We start from the raw sequence: 20,110 nt of genomic DNA, 5'->3' as shown, positions 1-20,110 counted from the left end.
ACCTTCTATAATCTTACCAGTGTCCTCATTTGGACAGATGAAGAAACTTAGGTCAGAAAGGCTAAGTAGCTTGCCTAAGATCACAGGGCAAGTCAGTATCAAGACAAGGACCTAAACTTGGGTTGCCTGACTCTGAAGGCTGAGCTCAAAACCAGCAGGGATGTGACATTCTTACCTCCTCTCATCACAGTTAGTAAATGGAAGGCAGGCAACAGAATGGACAGTTCTAAAAAGCTTAAGCAGTCAGATATATTTTATCTTGCCTTGTAAGAAGTCATGTGGTAGGGAGACTTAAGGTTGTAACATCAGTGGAGTAATGACAGCCTCAAGGAAACACAATTTTTGATCATTGTTCTGCTTTGATATCCTCAGGGAATTGGTATTTGTCCTCAGATATGTTCCCTCAGGCTATAAGATGGCTGCCACAGCTCCAGGTACCATGGCACAAAACCAAAAGGTACATACTTGAGTCCCTTCAAAAGCAAAAAACGTCTTCCCTAGGAGCATGCCCTGAATCTCCACCCCAACAGACTTCCCTCATTAGTCAGAATTATGTCACATGTTCTCTCCCAGCAAAGGAAATTGAATTAACTTGATTGGCTCAACTATCTCCCTTCTACTCACCTGCTGAGATTGGGGAGCATCCAGTCTTCCCTGAAATAGAGACCCACTCTGACAAGAACATGATCTGGATTCTCTTAGACAGGAGGAGAAAATCATGTCTGCTCACTCACAGGTTCACTAATATGAGCTAATTTCAACTAGACTCCAACTTCCTATTTCCCTTATGCTGGTATGGTTTCCATGCATCTGATGGTAGGAAGAAAAAACTGCACCTCCAAACCAACATTCCCTCTCTCAACCCAAACAGGGTAACAGCTCTCCCAGGCCAGCTTCTCTCATCCTGATGACAGCAGATTAATCTTGAACTTGGCTGTCAGTGACTGCATCTGCCTCAGCAACCAGTCACATGGCTTCCTAGGCATCTGCAAACTGGGCCAAATCAAGATGCAGCATATGCACCTGGGCAACAGATCTCAAACCCCAAACCCCACTTCAATAATATATGTCACATTAGAGTGTGTACCACCTGCATCACTGGTCTCTTAAGACCAAAGAATGAAAACTCATGCCAGTTACATAGAATCTAAGATTTGAAAGGTTGGGAAAAATCAGTACAACAACAAAAAAATTGATCTTGTCCTGCACTTCCTGATGAGTTTTATTCTCATATCTGAATATCCTGTGAGCTTATCACTGTCATCACAAACACACATCAGCTGTGCATCTGTCAAGGTTTAAAAATAAGGCATATTTAGGGTGCATCTGTTTCAGCTGCCCATAGAGTAACAATCTAAGATGAACAGTTACTTTTCCTTTCTACAGTTTTCCTCTTTTGTTCTTGATAATCATAAAGGCATTTGGTCCAGATCACAGTCAATAGGGCCCCTATAAATGAGAACCCCCAATTTCTTCTCTTATTGGTTGAATAGACTCAGCAGGAAGTAGGAAAGGAAAAAAAAACGTTCTAGTTACATTGAGCACTTCACCTAAGAGAGCAGAATACACACCCTTGTCTAATGCACTAGGATCATTCCCAGTATAGGCCTTATTTAAGGCCACAAAGCAAGTCTTGAGGGTTCAAAACTACTGAAATAATGTAATATGTATATTCTATGAACATAATGAAATGAATCTAGAAATCAATAACAGGTAAACTGTAAAATTCACAAATATTTGGATACTAAACAACACATTCTTAAGCAACCAATTTTCTTCCTTTACAAAGAAGAAATAAAAAGGGAAATTGGGAAATATCTTGAAGTGATTCAAAATGAAAACACAATACACCAAAACATGGGATGAAGTAAAGGCAATTCTGAAAGGAACACTATAGTAAAAAAATGTTTAGACCAAAAAAAAAAAAGATCTCAATCAAAGACCTAACTTCCCAAGTAGAGGATCTAGAAGAAGAAGGGCAAACTAAATCCAAAGTGAGCAGAAGGAAGGAAGAAAATAACAAAGATTAGAGAAGAGATGAAAGAAATTGAGAATATTAACACAATAGAGAGAATCTACAAAACTAAGAGTTGTTTCTTTGAAAAGATCAGTAAAATCAGCAAACTTTTATCTATAATAGCTAAGAAAAATAGGGAGATATACCCAAAACTGGAAGGGAAAGAAAGATCATTACTATCTATCCTACAGAAATATACATGATTATGACAACTGTATGGCAACAAATTACATAACCTTACTAAAATGGACAAATTCCCATAAACATGCAAACAAAAACAAGAAGAAACAGAAGAGGTCAACAAACAAATAACAAATAAAGACAGCAAACCGGTAATAAAAAAAATAGCTAATCAAAGAAAGGCCCAGGACCAGATAGCTTCACTAGTGAATTTTACCAAACATTCCAAGAAGTATTAACACCAACTCTGTCCACAATCTTCCAAAAAATTCAAAGAGGAGGGAATATTTCCTAACTCATTATTTGAGGCCAAAATCACCCTAATGTCAAAGGTAAATATAGCATGAGAAAATAAAATTATGGAACAATGTCCTGTTTGAATACACATGAATAAATACTGTACAAAATATTAGCAAATCAAATCCAACAGTATATTAAGAGAATGATACATCATGATCAAATGGCATTTATTCCAGGTATACAAGGTGGTTCAACATACAAAAAAATCAATTAATGTAATATACTACATTAATAGAACAAACACAAAAAAATCACATCACAATCAATGCAAAAAAAGGCATTTGACAAAGCCCAGCATCCCTTCTCAATAAAAATACTTAGAAAACTAGCAATAGAAGAAAATTTCCTCAACATGATAAAGGGCATATATGAAAAACCCACAGTGAACATTACACTCAAAGTTGAAAGACTTAAAGCTTTCTCTCCCAAAACAGGAAGAACATAAGGATGTTCTTACGTTACTCAATATATTGCTACTCAGTATAGTACTGGAAGTTCTAGCCAAAAAAAAAATTAGGCAAGAAAGAGAAATAAAAGACATTCAAATTGGAAAGTAAGAAGTATCACTTTCTCTATCTGCAATGGCATGATCCTACATACAGAAAATACTCAAAAATTCAAAATAAAGTCACCAGAGCTAATAAACAAATTCAGAAAAGTGGTAGGTGCAAATTTGTAATGTCTCTATACAGTAGTAATGAAAATCTGAAGGAAAAAGCAAGAAAAAATCTATTTACAGTAGCAACTAAAAGAATCAATTATCTAGAAATAAATATAACCAAAGATGTAAAGGACTTATACACAGAAAACATTGCTAAAATAAATCAAAGAAGACTTATATAAATAGAAGGGCCTTGCAAGTTCATGGATTAGAAGACTGAATATTGTCAAGATGTCAAATCTATCCAAAATAAATTGCAGATTCAATGCAATCACAATAAAAATTTCAACAGCCCTCTTGGCAGACATGAAAAAGCCAATCATCACATTTATATGGAAAGGAAAGTGGTCCTGAATTGCTAAAAAAAAATCTTGAAAAAGAAGAAAAAGTTGGAAGACTCAAACTTCCTGATCTTAAAACTTATTATAAAGATAATGTAATCAAAATTAACATGCTACTGGTACATGGACACAGAAATAGACCAATGAAATCTAATTGAGCGTTCAGAAATAAATTCTTCCATCTATAGCCAATTGAACTTTGAGCATCTGGGGAGTACATGTTACATCCAGGTTTGGGTGGCAGAAGAACAGAAAGTCAGCAGTTCCTAACTTGAACACTCTTGGGGTCTATGCCACCCCTTCCCACCCCAGAAATAGTCATAATGATCTGGGTTGGTGGGTTTTGTAAGAAAGAGTGTCTAGTCAGATCTTCCTTCAGGTCCACACTGGGGTGTCTACAAGGATCAGTTTGAAAACTCCTGGGCCTTTCTACCAGATCTGATGTGTCTGTATGTCTCCTGATACAGACAGCTGATTCTTTAAACAAAATGAGATTCACCTCCCACAGAGGAACAGGGACAGCTACTAGTTCCAGCCTTGCCACTACCCTTGGAAGTGCCAAGAAATAAGACTGACTGCCTGCAACTGAAGGGGACAGGACTCCTTGATGCTCAGGCATGCCCCTTGATGCCAACTCCAGCATGTTAATCCACATGCACACCCATGCAAGTGTCACACATGCACAGACATACACACATATGCATGTACACACACACACATGCACAGAGAGTCAAGCATTGTCCCGAAGGTTCATGGGAGGCCTCAGTCTGAAGACTTACAAGGTGCAGTAGTGATACAGGTGCAGCAGGGGTGTGGGATGACATGGCAGGCTGACACACACATGAAAATACACATGCATGCACATGCTGGTCAGAGCTTCACTCATTTACACAAGACTCACACATCACCCAGATAGATACACACAGACCTATACTAAAAAAAAACACAGATCTTCACAGAGGCACACACATGTAATACACCACAGAGATACACTTAGAAAACCCTAGGCATATATACAGATGCTCTCAGATATGCACACTCACAGCTATGTGTCCCCCACACACACACAGGTGTGTGCACATTCATATGCAAACTCCACGCATCTAAGTGTTTCCCCAGGCCCACACCACTACAGATTTTCTCCTATGGAGGGTGGAGGGGATGAGGAGCAGCTGAATCTGGTCTGCTTCTCAACACCCTATTGGGGGTGAGGAGCCCTGACTGTCAGGGAGCACCAATACATGCCCAAAAGAGAAGCAGCCTGTGCACAGGGACACTTAAGGGTGGGAGACACTGACTTCTGGGGTGGCTTCAAGGACTGAAAATTTGGGAGGTGGGAGAGGAAGTGTTGATTTTCCCAAAGCAAACCTCATAACCTAGCTCCTGCGCAGCCAGGCCTGAGCCTCTGAAGGAAGCCCAACCCCCCCATGTCCCAACCTGTTTGCATCTCTCAGGGAAGGGAAGCATCATCTGTTGAATGCCTGGTGGGCCAGACCAGAGAAAGCAGAGGGGAAATTTGGGGATCCTACTGCCCCTCCTCTAGATTCAGTTTTCTCAGTTCTGAATTGGGTATGTTTCTCTCATATGTGTGATCTGAGACTTAAATGTGATATTGAATGCAAAGCTCTAAACACAGACCCAGGGCAAAATAATAGAGTTGCAGCCATAAATGATAGCTGCTGCAGCTATTATTATTAATTATTGTTTCTAGTGAGAGTCTTCCAAGATATACTGGGTCTTCAGCCAAGAGAGACCATTAAGAGGCTCCCTCCCCAGTTACAGGCCATTTATGGGGGGGAAAGGCTTTCCATGCAACCTGACTCCCCCTCACCCTGAACAGAGGCCCCTTGTCATCCAGGGCATGCTGTGGGCTGTATGGGACCAAGTCTTGTTCCTTTAATAGTTCCATCCTCCTCCACCCCCAAATTCCTAACTGCTTATGCTGAATGCAACTCAGGTCCACAAATATTAATGAGCACCTACTGTGTGCTAGGCCACTTTGCCAGAGATACAAAATGAGTAAGACAGACAAAAACTCCTGCCCTTAGAGAGCTTAGGTGGTAGACAGCAAAATAAATAAGCAAATGGCATGGTATTTTGAGAGTTCTGGAGAATAATAAACCAGGAAAGGGAAATATGGAGGGTCTGAAAAGATAGGGGTTTTATTTTGAAGCATGATGGTTGAAGGAGGCTCTGTTGAGGTGTAGCATTCAAGCAAAGAGGAACAGGAGTGAGCTCTGGGCATTTCTGGGGAGCAGCATCCCAGGCAATGGGAATGCTATACGCAAAGGCCCTGAAGTGGGAGTGTGCCCACTGAGAGTGACAAATAGCAAGAATCCCAGGGGAACCAGAGTGGTGTGAGCAATGCGTATTGTGGTGGAAGGTGAACCAAGGAGGAGTTGGGCCATGGACCTGTATAATATTGAGAGCCACTGTCAGGATTTGCATCCTGCCCTCTAGATGCTCCCCTGCATTTAGTGTACTTTTCAGAAGGACAAGAGGACAGTGCAGCGCATGCCCCATCCTTGGAGCAGTGCATCCAGGATCCCTTCCTTCCCCATGTCAATGTCAAGGGTCTTTGGTCACAAGCCACAGAAACTGACTTTGGCTAACTTAGTCAATGGAAATAAATTGACAGGAGGATGGGTATTTCCAGAAGTCATGTGAGGCTGAAGAACTGGGAAATGAGATGAAACTGAGGCAGCTCTAGAAGACAGGGAGGGTAATTCTGAGACTAGTCATGTGGCAAAGCCAGTGTGGTTAGGATTCCACCACACTGGTTGAAGGAGTTCCCACCTCGACCCATCTATTTAAGTTTCCAGTTCCAGGGAGGGAGCATCCCATTGGCCTGGCTTGGGACATATGCCTGTGCCTTAGCTAGGGGGAGGGATCCTAATCACACTCCCTCTACCCCACTCTCTCCATCATAATGACATTCCCAGGAGCCCAGAAATTTGGCAATGATTGCTTGGCAGCAAAATAATAGTAAGAACAACCACCACCATGATATATTGAGACCCTACTATGTACCAGGCACTACTCCAGGGTCTTTGCTTACATCACATATTGACTCCCACCTCCATACCACCCCACTGAGTCTTTTAGAAAAGGAAAGCCAAGCTCAGAGAGAGGAAACCCCTTGTCCACATTCACACAGCAAGTGAGTAGCAACCGGAATTTTGACCCCAGGGCCCAAGTGATTGATGAAGTAGTTCTGCACATTGAGTACAACCTGAGATGAGTGGTGAAATTTGGAAAAATAGAGTGCCTAGGACTCACTCTAGGGAATTTTTTTTTTACCACTAGTACTTCCATTTACCCAATTTGTTTTGCCCTTTGTCTCCCTATTATTTCTTTATTTATTTTATCCATTTTTTAATCATCTGTCCATACCCTGTATAAAAGGAACATCAAACATAAGGTTTTCAAGAACACACAGTCACATTGTAAATATTATATCTTCATACAATCATCTTCAATAATCAAGGTTACTGGAACATGGTTCAATGGATTCAAGTACTTCCCTGCAGCCACTCCACCATAAACTAAAAGTTGATATCTACATAATACAGAAGAATAACCTCCAGGATAACCTCTTGACTCTGAAATCTCTCAGCCACTGAAACTTTATTCTGTCTTATTCTCTCTTTCCCATTTTGGTCAAGAAGGATTTCTGAATCACTTGATGTGAGGTTCTGGCTCATCCCAGGATTTCTGTCCCACATTTCCATGGAGATTTACATCCCTAGGAGCCATGGCCCATACAGAGGGGAGGACAGTGAATTCACTTGCCTAGTTGGCTTAGAGAGAGACCACATCTGAGCAACAAAAGGGGTTCTCTGAGGTGACTCTTAGGCTTAATTTTAAGTAGATTTTAGCCTATCTTTTGCAGGAATAAATTTCATAGGAGCAAACCCCAAGATCTAGGACACAGCCTTTTGATTTGGTCATTGCCACTGCTTCTGAGAATATCAGAAATTCTCCAAATGGAGAAGTTGAATATTTCCTTCTTTCTCCCCATTACAAAGTACTTAGTACTTTGCAAATACTTATTTACTCACTGCCCAAATTACTGTGGAATTTAATGAGGCATCATGCTAACCAGTATAAACCAACAAAATCTCATGCCCTATTCAAGATTCCATGTACATATGAGGTTCAACTAAACTGATAATACAAGTTAAATTAGGAAATTCACTACCAAAAATATAAATTTTGCACCCAATAAACATCTCTCCCTTTAGTCTCACACAGAAGTTGAGAAGTTAAAAATTTCTCACACAGAAGTTAAAATGTAGATAATATCATCCTTTACCCTGTATTCTTATATACTTATTTCTAACTATATCAGCTTGAGTCATAACTTTACTCAAAGTCTGATCACTATTTTAACTTTTTTTTCTTCTCTTTCATGTAATATCATTAAATTCATGCTTTTTCTTCTTACAAACCAATGAAAATGAACTGAAAGAAAGGCAGCATTCAATACACATGTTCACTATATGACACAAACAGAAGTTCACCAAATCATGTCTGAATATACAAAAAGCTCCAATCCTGTTCAATTTTATACTTTTCTTTAGCAGAAAGTCTTTATTAAAGTAAAATCACTGTATGTGTGAAGATTTGTCAATAAAATTATTATTTAAAAAAACACTAAATATCTTAAGCTTTAAAAGATATTAGGTGTGGGCAAAATGCTGTTGTATTGAAGTCTTATGACTTTTTTTTCTTGGGAAGAGAAGCGTGCTACAGTCTGGTTTTGCTTTTATTCTCATTGCAATGCTTCCTTTATAAACAGCTAATTATGGCAATTACGTCAGCCAGCTTTTTCTTCACAGTTTAAGCCTTTTCACCTAAAAATTACCTCCAGCAGAATAAATTCAATTTAGTATCCACAGTAGTTTATCCTATGCTTAAACCATTTCTTAGACTGATTTTACAATGCCAACATCTTAAAGACATTAAACCTTCAAAATAAAACATAGTTAAAATCTTAAATGTTATCTAGTATTTGAACATGAAAATGAGCTGCCATTACATACTACTTTTAAAATGGACAGGAAATATGAAGTACTCTTTTACCTGCAGAGATTCTACCACAATTTGCAATTATGTATTTATGTTTCCTTAACATGCAGGAAACAATTATGTTTATTCAGTAGCTGTGTGTGGTTCTTTTCTGTCTGCCCCCTTCAAATCTTCTCTCCAACTTGCCTTCTGGTTTATCTTTGGCTTCAACCCATAGGGGCACCAGCAAGAGATTAGGAAAATAATGAATTTATTCCCTCAATGTCTTCATTCACAAAAGGTACAGAGGAAAATTACATATTGATGGCAGAGTGCCACAGGAGCTGAAGTTTAATATATTTACTACTAAAAAATATTCAAATAAAATTGCATTTAATCATAGATTTCATATATGATCCCCACCATCTTTTATTGGATCATAGTAATTGTGATAAAATTGTCTAACTACTACTGCTGGTTAATTTGTGATAAAATAGCTAAGCACTCTGGGACAGCTTCAATGACTTATGAACAACAGAAAAAACGTATCAACTATGGAATTATGTTCAGGAGATGAGCAAGATACTCTTAAAAATATATATATATATACATATATATGTGTGTGTGTGTATATATATATATATATATATATATATATTCCAAGCTTACAGTTTCATTTAAAATACACATGCACATGCACACACACGCACAGTGCTCTTGCCATCTCTCAAATTAAGTAACTCTCTTATAGGGCCCTTGCAGAAAATTTTTTTTCATTAAAAACAGACAAAAAAGCCAACAATGCATAACTAAACAAAAATGCAGATTTAGTTCACTCACATTCTCAAACTCAGCTTGCTTTCTTAGTACAGAAATGGTAGTAAGCTTGACAAAAACAGTACTGGCTTGTATACAGTTTTTGTGAAGCTTAATTAAACACTTTAAAAAATTCATTATTAGTGATTGAAAATAAGTAAGTCTTTTTCATTTTGTTCTTAAAGGACTCCTCATACTTGACAAAGCCATTAGTAGGTGCATTCCAAATCAGCATGAGGTTTTAACACTGGTCATAACTGATAAGCAATTAGGTATCTGCAGTTTCAACTCAGGAGAACTTAAAACTATTCTACTGAGAACCTATTATAAAACAAAAAATATTGTTGCCAGCAGCTGTCAATGAGTACTGTCTCCTCCGGGGACAGAGGGCACACCATCAGGGATGCACAGGCCAGAGCCAACTCTAGCATCTCTGGACTTCTGGGCACACAAGGGTCCAGTGGACATGAAAGGGGCACCTCTCAGTAAGGTGGCCTGTGTCTGTGAAACTGAGGCACAGCGTGACCTTGGGGTCTAAGTCATTTGTTCATTTACTTTCATTCATTTACCCAGCCATTTGTCTGCTCCAAAACATGCACTGAACAGCTGCTGTAAAGGAGAAATGGTTTAAGGCAGTAATTAGGGACAAACTGCTTGGGACTGATGCTCATTTCTGTTATTTCCAAACTGCAACTCTGGGCAAGTTACTTAACTTCTTTGTGCCTCAGTTTCCTCACCTAGAATACAGATAAAACCAGCACCTCCCTAAGTCAATTTAACTGAGCTAAACCATGTGAACTGTGGATGAAAAGATGTCTGGGATTTGCTTTAAAATAATCCAGATTGAGGAGGAGAGGGAAGTAGAGCTAAAACAAGATGGGGTAAATGTTGATTATTTTTGAAGCTAAGTGAGAGAAACCTGGGGATTCATTACATTGTTTTCTTGACCTTTACATGTGTTTAAAATTTTCTGAAATAAAAAGCTTTTTATATAAAAAATTAAAAAAATAATAAAAATATTAACAATGACAACAAAATCACTGACTCCTGATTTAGAAAATGACCATAATTTTTTTTATCAAATATCTAAGTCTCCATGGAGTAAAACTCAAGGAAAAAGAATCAATTGTAACCCCATTCCGCAGGACTTAAGTTTCTGAAGTACAAAAAAGAATTTATTTCATGTGTGGGTAGGTTTCACAGAATGGAAATTAATAAAATGTATCCTCACAATGCATGTCAAGTAAAAGGTGTATATTCTGTATAGACTCATCATAAAATAAAAATTTTCATTAAAAAAATTAAAGCATAATCACCCAAGAATGGAATTTTTCTGGAACTGCCAAATAAGTTATGCTTAACTCTTCCTTTATTAGTATCATGCATATATATATATATATATATATATATATATATATACACATATATATATATATATGAAACTACTAAAACTTTAATTTGATAGTCAATAGACAATGTGGTCCCATATTTAGGTTTATTAAAAACTGACATAAACAAACAAAAGCTGTACAAAAAAAATAGCCCAGTTACTTAGCACTTTGAAACATGAATCTTGAGAGACATTATCGCCTAGGACCCCCTCTTCCTCTACCACGGCCACGTCCTCTTCCTCTCCCTCGGCCTCTGCCTCTTCCTGCAACAGCTTCCCTTTTCTTGGATTTCACCTTGGGTTCAACATCCACAAGTAGTGTATCCAGAGGCAAGCTGTCTGGCAGAATAAAATACCGAATATTATTTCCTCGAATACTCAGCGTTTCCAGCTGTACAGGTTCTCTGTTCTTCAGGGTCATTTTCACAGCTTTCAGATGTGTATTCATGCTGACGTCCACACCTGTGATGGTTCCATGGACCTGTGTTCCATTCTTCAATTCAATTGTTACAGTTTCATGACTCAATTTCATCAAAAATCTCACGAGCTTCATCCTAGTGGCACAATCGCTCTTTCGGTCCGAGAGTGCAAAAAACGCACAACCAAAGAGCAATGGGCACTACTATTTTAACTTTTTAAACAGTTCCTGTAAGGGGTACTGCTGACTTTCATAGCTTCAGAGCTATAACTCTGTGTCTCAGGTGTCATGTAAACACCCAAAGTTTCTGGAAATGGCCATGTTAAATACAAACAGCTCAGTATCTAGGAATTTAGAATTAATAGTTACACCTCCTGAATATATGCAACTGTTGTAAGAGCTTACAATAGGCGTCAACATTATGACCCATGCTCTTGACCTAAGTTCACTGAGATTTTATATTATAATTAGTCCATATGATTGAAGCACGATAATATTTGTATTTTTGCTCCTGATATTTCATTCAAAGTACAGTCTTTAAAGTTAATTCATCTAGTTGCATGTCACACAACTTCCTTCTTGTAGCCACTCAGTAGTTCACTGTATATATACACCATAGTGCACCCACCCATTCCTCAGTCATTGTACCCTTAGGCCAGCTAAATTCATTGTGGATTGTGAACACTTCCACCACAGACACCAGTGTGCAAATGTCCATTCATGTCTCCACACTCAGTTCCTCCAGGTACACACTGAGTAATGGGGTTTCGGGATCATATACCAACCCATCCTTAGTCTCCCGTGGAGCTACCACACTGCCCTCTGAGGGGCTGCACCTCTCATTTCCCTACCAATGGTGAATAAGTACATCACTTTTTCCATGTTCTTTCTACCATTTGTTTCTCTCTGTTAATTTTAAATAGTTTTATTCACACATCATACAGTCCAAACCAACCTAAGTGTATACACATGCCTTCACCACCATACCCTATCTGAAGACATTTTATTTTGCTCCACAAAGAATCCATGCCCCTTTACCATTCCCCCTTCCACTGTCATTTAGTATTGAAATAATTTCTTTTTTTACATACAGTGGAAGCATATTATTATGACTATAGATGCTAGCTTACATTGATCGTACTTTGACCCATATATCATCTATTTTCAATGTCATGCAATACTGACATTCATTTGCGAACCATTTTTTAAAGCCATGTTTTTCTTTTGCCTGACAAACATGAAGACTGTGCAGTTGATCTGCTTTGGTGCTTCCTAGAAAACGTGCAGATTTTTTCCAAGATGAAGGACTTGAGGGTGTTTAACTCGTTACCAATAGGAAGGTGGAACAGGGCTTGAGTGGGGGGCCTTGCTCTTTCTAGCTGCATTTGGATCACTGCTTATGAGGGACACCATCACCTAGGGCAGTGAGGGAAGAACTGGACCCCTCCCTGTAGACAGAGCAATAAAAGTTTTATCCTTACCAGGAGGTTGACCAACTATGCAGCTGATGGAATCAGTCAGAGAAGCAGCTTCCTCCTGCAGTATATCTTCAGTGCCCTCTAATGAGAAAGTTCAAAATCTTGTCACTCTTATCTGCATTTCATAGTTAAGGGATTCAGAAATGAAACAGTTAAAGCAGAGACGTGGAGCTAGAAAGTAAGCAGACGCTGGCTTCAATGTGGGACACTCTCAGCAACCTTGTTTTACTGAGATGCCCCACCAGCTCTTTGCTGTGTGTCCTGCGCAGCTGGTGCTGCCGTTCACTACTTCCCGGCTCCCACTGCTCACCCTCCCATTTGAATAAAACTCTTAATTTGTCCAGATTTCCCCCTCCTCACCTTTGACACATGCTTAAGGGAGGTTCCCCCCTTCCCATCCAGAGGGGTTCATCCAGATTGGCATAAGCCATTAACAGCAGTGATTTCCCCTTTCCAGTGATTGGTTTAGGCATACACATGTGACCTAGAGCTGGCCAATGAGAGTGGGTCAGAGGCTGGTGGAGGCTTCTGGGAAAGGTCTCTAGGCCTAGAGAGAGGGGTCCAAGGAAGACACTGCTCTATCCTTCCTCTGCTGCTGGCTGGTCCGGATGTGCTGTCATCACCTGAGCAGGCGGAAGGACAGCCTGAGAGCGTGGCCGACTAGGAAGGAGGATGAGCGTGAGTATAACAGAATATGGAGGCAGGGCCAGGCCAGCTCCAGGTTCCTTGTTGTATGAAGTACATTTCCTCAGGTGAAGGCTGTCCGGTCAGTTTCATCTTTCCGTGCAGATGAAAATATCTTTCTGATGTCATTGTTCTATATAGTATTCTCAGCTGTTTCCATGCACATGGGTAGAAAAAATTTTGACCTGATTTCTCACTTAAAAAATGAACATCTCCCTACATCAATATAAATCTGGATAATTATTCTCATTTCTACAGAAGGATTTTATAAATATGGATGCTCCCTAGCTTATACTGTCTTCTATTATTGTGTAGTTGGGTTTTTTGCAAACATGAACAAATTTATTCTTGGAGAGCAACTTTAATTATTTCCTTATGATATGACATCAAAGTTTGGTGCCAGGTTTTAAATTATAGCAGCGTAAGGTTAGAGTGAATGGTGCTACAGCAAAGCACTTTATTGGCTAGTTTGGAGCTCAGGCACTGCTAATATAAGGATGCTCATCCCCAAACTACACACAGTGATCAGTTGCTTCCATAGATACGCCTGTAGAGAAGAGAGGGGTGTGTGATGTGAGGGTCACAAACTCTTTAACTGAAAGAGTTAAAGAGGAAATGTTAGTGTCTGCTTCCTGGCAGATCTTTCAGTTTGGGTTATAAAGCAGTGATAGCCAAAAACTGAAAAAAATCTTAATGTCACTCTTTCCCAAGCAGAGCTTGTGTTGTATTCTAGGAACAGAATGTCAGAGATGTAGGAGGACACTTTTCTCACTTCAGCAGGTGGGAATGCATAGGCTGTGAATAGAAGAACCTATCTATAAATAAGGGTTTCTTCTCACCATTTAACAAGATAATGGTGGTATCAGAGGGCTGTATCATGAATTTTGTGGGCCCTAAGCACTTTTCCTTCAATGGATTGTTTTTTATGAATAATATGAATATTATATTCATGACTAAACTGGAATAGACAAATATAAAACAATGTATATTAATATTGCATAATGAAGTATTTTCTTTGTCCTAAACTTTTTTCTTATGATTTTAAAGAAAATTAAAATATTTTGATGGGATCTTGAATGTATTTTGTCCCACAAGTCTCCCCAGACATTGATTCATTCATTAACAGAAGCCCTCAGAGACCTAGACTCTTCCTCTCTTCATGACAACATCCTTGCTACCAAAAGAATCAAATATTTAGGAATAAATTTAACCAAGGACACAAACAACATACACACAGAAAACTATAAGAATTTCTAAAAGAAATCATGGAAGTCTGAAATAAATGGAAGGACATAAAGTGTTTATGGATTGGAAGTTAATATGTCAGTTATATCCAAATTAATTAATAGATTCAGTTCAATACCAATTAAAATTCCCAAAACTTACTTTGCAGAAATAGCAAAACTAATAACCAAGTTTATTTGGGAGAGCAGCGTGTTCCAAATAGCTGAAATTATATTGAGAAAGAAAAGCGAAGTGGGAGGTCTCACACTACCTATCTTTAAAGCATATTACAAAGCTACATGGTCAAAACAGCATGGTACTGGCATAAAGATAGATGTATTGACCAATGGAATCTAATCAAATGTTCAGGAATAGACCCTTCCATCTATGGACAATTGATCTTTGATAAGGTTGTCAGGCCAACCCAGCTGGGTGAGAGAAGTCTCTTTGATAAATGGTGTTTGGAGAATTGGATATCCACATGCAAAAGATATCCTCATACAAAATTCACTCAAAATTGATGAAAAACTAAACATTAAAGCTAAGGCCATAAAACTTTTAGATGAAAATGTATAGAAATATTTATAAATCATGTAATAAGAGGTGGTTTCCTAGACCTTACACCCAAAGCAAAAGCAATGAAAAAATAAGTAGATAAATGGGAGCTCATCAAAATTAAACACCTTTATGGATCAAGCAATTTTGTCAGGAAAGTAAAAAGGAAGCCTATTCAATGGGAGACTATATTTGGCAACCACATATACAATAAGGGTTTAATATCCAGAATATATAAAGGGATTCTACAAGTCAACCACAAAAAGACAAAAAAAATCCAATTAAAATGTGCAAATGATATGAACACTTTCCAGAAGAAATACAAATGACTAAACTTCATATGAAAAGATGCTTAACTTCACTGGCTATCAGGGAAATACACATTGAAACCACAATGAGATATCACACACCCACTATAATAACCATTATCAAAAAGTAAAAAATTGAAAATGTCAAGTACTGGAGAGGATGTGTAAAAAGAGGCACACATCCACTGTTATGACTGTAAAAAGTTGCAACCACTTTGGAAGGCAGTTTGACAGGTCTTTCTACAGTCAAAATGTCCATCACCAGATGCATGACTAAACAAGCTGTTATATATGTACTATTGGATTTAAAGAAGGCTCAGAGACAGACTGACCCTAGGCAAAGGAATTTATTCAGGTACTGGCAAGGTTGAGGTCTGAAGTCATATTTCAGCCCAGAAGAGCTATTAGAGGTTCTTTATATCTGAGAGTCTTGGCTGTGTGCAAAATTAAACACCGCTGCAGCCAAACAGGGCTGGAGGGTGGAGGCAACTGGATGAGGGTGGGCATAGGATTGGTTATGGAACTCCTTAGGAATATCTGTTAGGGGCTGTCCATTATGGAACTGCTGTGGGAATATCCTTTAAGAGCTAGTCACACCATGGAGGAAGGAGTCTTACCTACCACATTTGATGGAATATTATGTGGCTGTAAAACAGAATAAAATCATGAAGACTGTAAAAATATGTATGAAACTTGAGAACATTAGGCTGAGTGAAATTAGCCAGAGACAAAAAGACAAATAATCTATGGTCTCACTAATATGAACTAAAATCAATGTGAACTTTGAGAGTTAAAGTTAAGGACACAAGTTATCAGGATATAGAAAGAGGGTAGAGATTAGGCATTTAGTTCTGAGGTAGTACAGAACTGTGGTAGTTAGATTCAGTTGTCAATTTGGCCAGGTAAAAGTACCTAGTTCTGTTGCTGTGGACATGAGCAAGTGGTGCATGAACCTCATCTGTTGCTCATTACATCTGCCAATGGCTAGGAGGCATGCTAGTGAATGATGCTTAATTTAATTGGCTGATGCTTAAATGAGAGAACTCAACCAAGCACAGCCCAAGAAGCTCAGCATACCTCATCTCATCACTTGCAGCTCAGTCCAGGCCTTTGGAAATGCAGAAAGAAATCACCCCAGGGAAAGTTGTTGGAACCCAGAGGCCTGAAGAGAAGGCCAGCAGAGATCACCTTGTGCCTTCTCACATAAGAAAGAACCTCAGTTGAAAATTAGCTGCCTTTCCTATGAAGAACTAATGAAATAAATCTCCTTTTATTAAAAACAAGTCCATCTCTGGTGTGTTGCATTCTGGCAGCTAACAAACTAGAACAAGGACTGATTGTAAAAATTCAGAAATCAGTAGACAATACTATCTGATATAGTGTAATATAAGTACACTAAATGAAGCTGGAAGTGAGTATGGTTGAGGGAGAAGAGCTGTGGGACATATGACACCAAAAGGAAAGATAGAGGATAAAGACTGAGATAGTATGCCTTAGGAATGCCTTAGAGTGGAAAACATTGTTGATTAAATGTATGAATATAAGAATGTTTTTGCATGAGGGATAACAAATGAATGTCAATGTTGCAAGGTGTTGGAAATGGGATGGTGTACCAGAAAAAATACAGTCAGTGCAAACTAGGGTCTAAAGTCAATAGTAACATGTAATATGCTTCCTTTTAATGCCAAAACTAAATGTCAACAAGCAGGGGATATAGGAAAGAGATATAAGAATCTTTGCAGAAGAAAAGGAAATGCCTTAATATAAATTGTGGTGGCAAAGATATGGCTATGTGTTTATACCAGAAACCTCTGATTTTTTACTTAAGTTGAATTGTATGATTCTAAATAGTGAAAACTGTAAAATGAACAGGGAGAAATAAGTTCTGGAGAAAGTGTGGAGAGGGAGCTGTACCTATCTAGTTTTGGTAAGGAAGCTGAGAGGTGCAGCCCCTCAGAAGGGCAGTGTGGTGTTTCCACAGAAGGCTAGAGGTGGGGATGCCATATGATCCTGCAATCTCATTGCTACATATATACCTGGAGAAACTGAAAGTCTGGACACAAATATTCATTTGCACACTGGTGTTTAAGGTGGTAGTTTTTGAGATTCACAGATGGAGGCAGCCTAAGGGTATAATGACTGAGGAATGGAAGGGGGAACAGTGTATACATACAATGAACTATTATGCACCTGCAAATAGGAAAGGAGTTTTGATGCAGGCAACTAGGTGAATGAACCTTGAGGACAGGATGTTGAATTAACTTTCAGAAACAAAAAGGATGGTATGGTCCATGTTTTCAAACTTTAACTTCTGTGTGAGGTCAAGATGTTTATATGTTGCAAAATTTATATTTTGGGTAGTTCTTTATCTAATTTAACTTATATGGTCAAGTTGTTTGAACACCAAAAATACATGGAATCTTGAATAAGGCATGAGATCATACAGGTTACTGTGATGCCCTGATGCATCCCAGAGTGACTAATTCCACTGCTTTTTGTGTAATGTAGAGAAGGAGGGCTCACTTCTCCCAGGACACAAATATAAGAGAAACTATAGCTAGGTTGCTTTCAATACCAAAGAACAGAAATAATCCAAGTGTCCACTATCACTAGGAAAAATAAACAATTGTGGTATATTTAATTGCTAAAATATTAGATGAATTAGTGATGACTGTTGAATCCATACTTTTTAGTGAAAAAAGTCAAATAGAGTATATATACTGTATGATTAAAGGTTAAAATCCAAACCTGTTAAGGGTACATAATAAGCAGAAAAGCAAGGATTGAATATCATGAGAATTAGGCAGTGCTGACTTCTAAATGTACTACTGGGTGTGATCAAGAGGGGACATGTGGGAAGCTCCTGACAGCTTGACATTTTCTAGGTGTTGATCTTGGTGGGGATTACATGTTCATGTGGATAATTCATTTAAGTTTTACATTTATTTTATGCTCATATTACAAATTGTATGGAACAGTTGAAGAAAAAAACTTATAATGTCTAATCTTAGTCAAATTTTCTTCACAAACTGCACCAAGAATGGAGATGAATTATCTCAATCTGCTAAACATTCTGTGATGTATGGTACTATTATGTCTTTTTTTCAGACAAAGTTTTATTTGAGGAAGAAACAGAGCCACTTGGGCAGCACTTCAATAGAGGGAGGAATGGCTGCCTTGAGGTGGCAGGGGATAGGGTTTTTATGGCTTAGGATTAGGGAGTTGGAACAAGGGTTAGGCATGTTCTTATTGGCTAGTTTTCAGAAACAGAGATCTAATTTAGGAGTTGGCAGCTTTCCATTGGTAAAGTTTAGAACGTAAATGCTGCTTTAGTTATGCAGGGATGTAACTGTTGGAGGGTGGATAGTGAGTAAAGGAGTTTACTGCAAGAATGAATCTGCTGGAGGGTGGAGGTTATCACAAGAGTGCAGCTGCTGAAGGGTGAAGGAGATGTGGGCTGGCATGAATTGGATTGGAGAGGCTTTCTGAATTATTTGTCAGGGGTGGGTCACATCCTTGGGGGAAAGCCTGGATTACACACCCTGTAATCCAGGCTAAAATTTGGGTCTTTTTGGTAATAGGGGAAATGGGACAATGGTCCATTCTTGATAATTGCTTCCAGCTAAAATGTGGTATAGTCTTCCTAAGTGGAAAAATTTGGGGGGTGACCAGAGGTGCTGTGGAATAGGAGAAAAGGTTATTTCTACTCCTTCACATATTGGGAGACATCATTCACATATTCTTGAGGAGGTGCCATTGGACAGGAGAAGTTGTTTCTGCTGCTTCTCATATTGGGAGACATCATTCATATATTCTTGGATTATTGACCAGATGACTCAATGTATGAACTGGGAGAGGAGCTTTGCAGACAAGGGCTAAAGAGAAGAACCAATAATAACAATAGTAATGGTATTATAAGGGATACCAGAAATTATTTTAGAGTGAAATGAAATAGGAGAGAAATGAAGATAGCCATGATTGATGCCCATAATTAGCATCCTTGGCTTTTGGATGATTTCTATGTTTTCTTTCAAAAATTTAATATTTTCTTCTACCTGCCCAGTTTTATTAATATAGAAACATAGGTCTCATTTATGATTTTACAGGTGTCTCCTATGACTGTGGTGAGAACAGCTAATGCTCTCCTGTTTTGTAGAATGACTGAAGCTACACTATCTCCTGTTTGATTATTAATAGCTCGTATTGTTGCATTCCAGGATAGTTGCAATGTGAAGGAGACATTTAAAATTGATTGTTCTAATAGTGGAATTTCTACAAACCAAAACAGACTGCAGTAGATGGTGTGCTCTATGTCAGGCTCTTCTAGAATAACATTAGCATGAGTATGAAATCCAAATTCTGGATCTTCTAAAAACTTCTTTTTTTCCCACTTTTTGAGGTTGAAGCGAGGTTTCAAGAAAGAAAACTAGATTAGGTATTTGTCTGGAAGAGACCATTTCTTGGGTTTTAAGATGGTGACATTAGGAATAATGAATCCTATAATACAGGTTCTTGTCCATAGTCAAGGAAGTACTAAGTATGCAGTGTTCCCACAAAGGAAATAAAACCAGTGCCTGTGTGTGTCAGGGCTGTTGAAGGTTCAGAAGGGATAAAATATTAACTTGAGTGGGTAGAGAAGTTGAATGTTTGGGTTCTGTCATACACTACATTTACACATAGAAGAGAGTAATGAGGGTCACAGATGTTAAAGATTAGCTTTGTTTGACA

The 20,110-nt window shown here is 38.5% G+C and overlaps 1 protein-coding gene and 1 long non-coding RNA gene across 2 annotated transcripts in view; both read right to left on the bottom strand.

Annotated features, from left to right (window-relative positions):
- The window catches only part of LOC143681194 (uncharacterized), a 55,424-nt gene extending 42,364 nt beyond the window's left edge, over nt 1-13,060 (bottom strand). Inside the window, exons 1-2 of the long non-coding RNA XR_013174455.1 lie at nt 12,972-13,060; nt 12,615-12,692 (exon numbers count right to left, since the gene is read on the bottom strand). This is a non-coding gene — a long non-coding RNA (uncharacterized LOC143681194). The remainder of the gene's footprint in view (nt 1-12,614; nt 12,693-12,971) is intronic.
- LOC143679206 (small nuclear ribonucleoprotein Sm D1-like) lies at nt 10,788-11,329 on the bottom strand. Its single transcript, XM_077155815.1, has one exon. It carries the CDS (start codon nt 11,266-11,268, stop codon nt 10,909-10,911), a length of 360 nt encoding a protein of 119 aa, XP_077011930.1. The 5' UTR covers nt 11,269-11,329; the 3' UTR covers nt 10,788-10,908.
- Nucleotides 13,061-20,110: the final 7,050 nt, after the last annotated feature.

The sequence above is a fragment of the Tamandua tetradactyla genome, chromosome 4 (assembly GCF_023851605.1).
Source record: "Tamandua tetradactyla isolate mTamTet1 chromosome 4, mTamTet1.pri, whole genome shotgun sequence".
NCBI lineage: Eukaryota > Metazoa > Chordata > Mammalia > Pilosa > Myrmecophagidae > Tamandua > Tamandua tetradactyla.
Note: the sequence above shows the minus strand (reverse complement) of the source record. Positions and strands in the feature narration are given on the sequence as shown.

Excerpts from the sequence above, each read along its gene's own strand:
- LOC143679206 (XM_077155815.1), bottom strand. The coding sequence starts at position 11,268 with ATGAAGCTCGTGAGATTTTTGATGAAATTGAGTCATGAAACTGTAACA.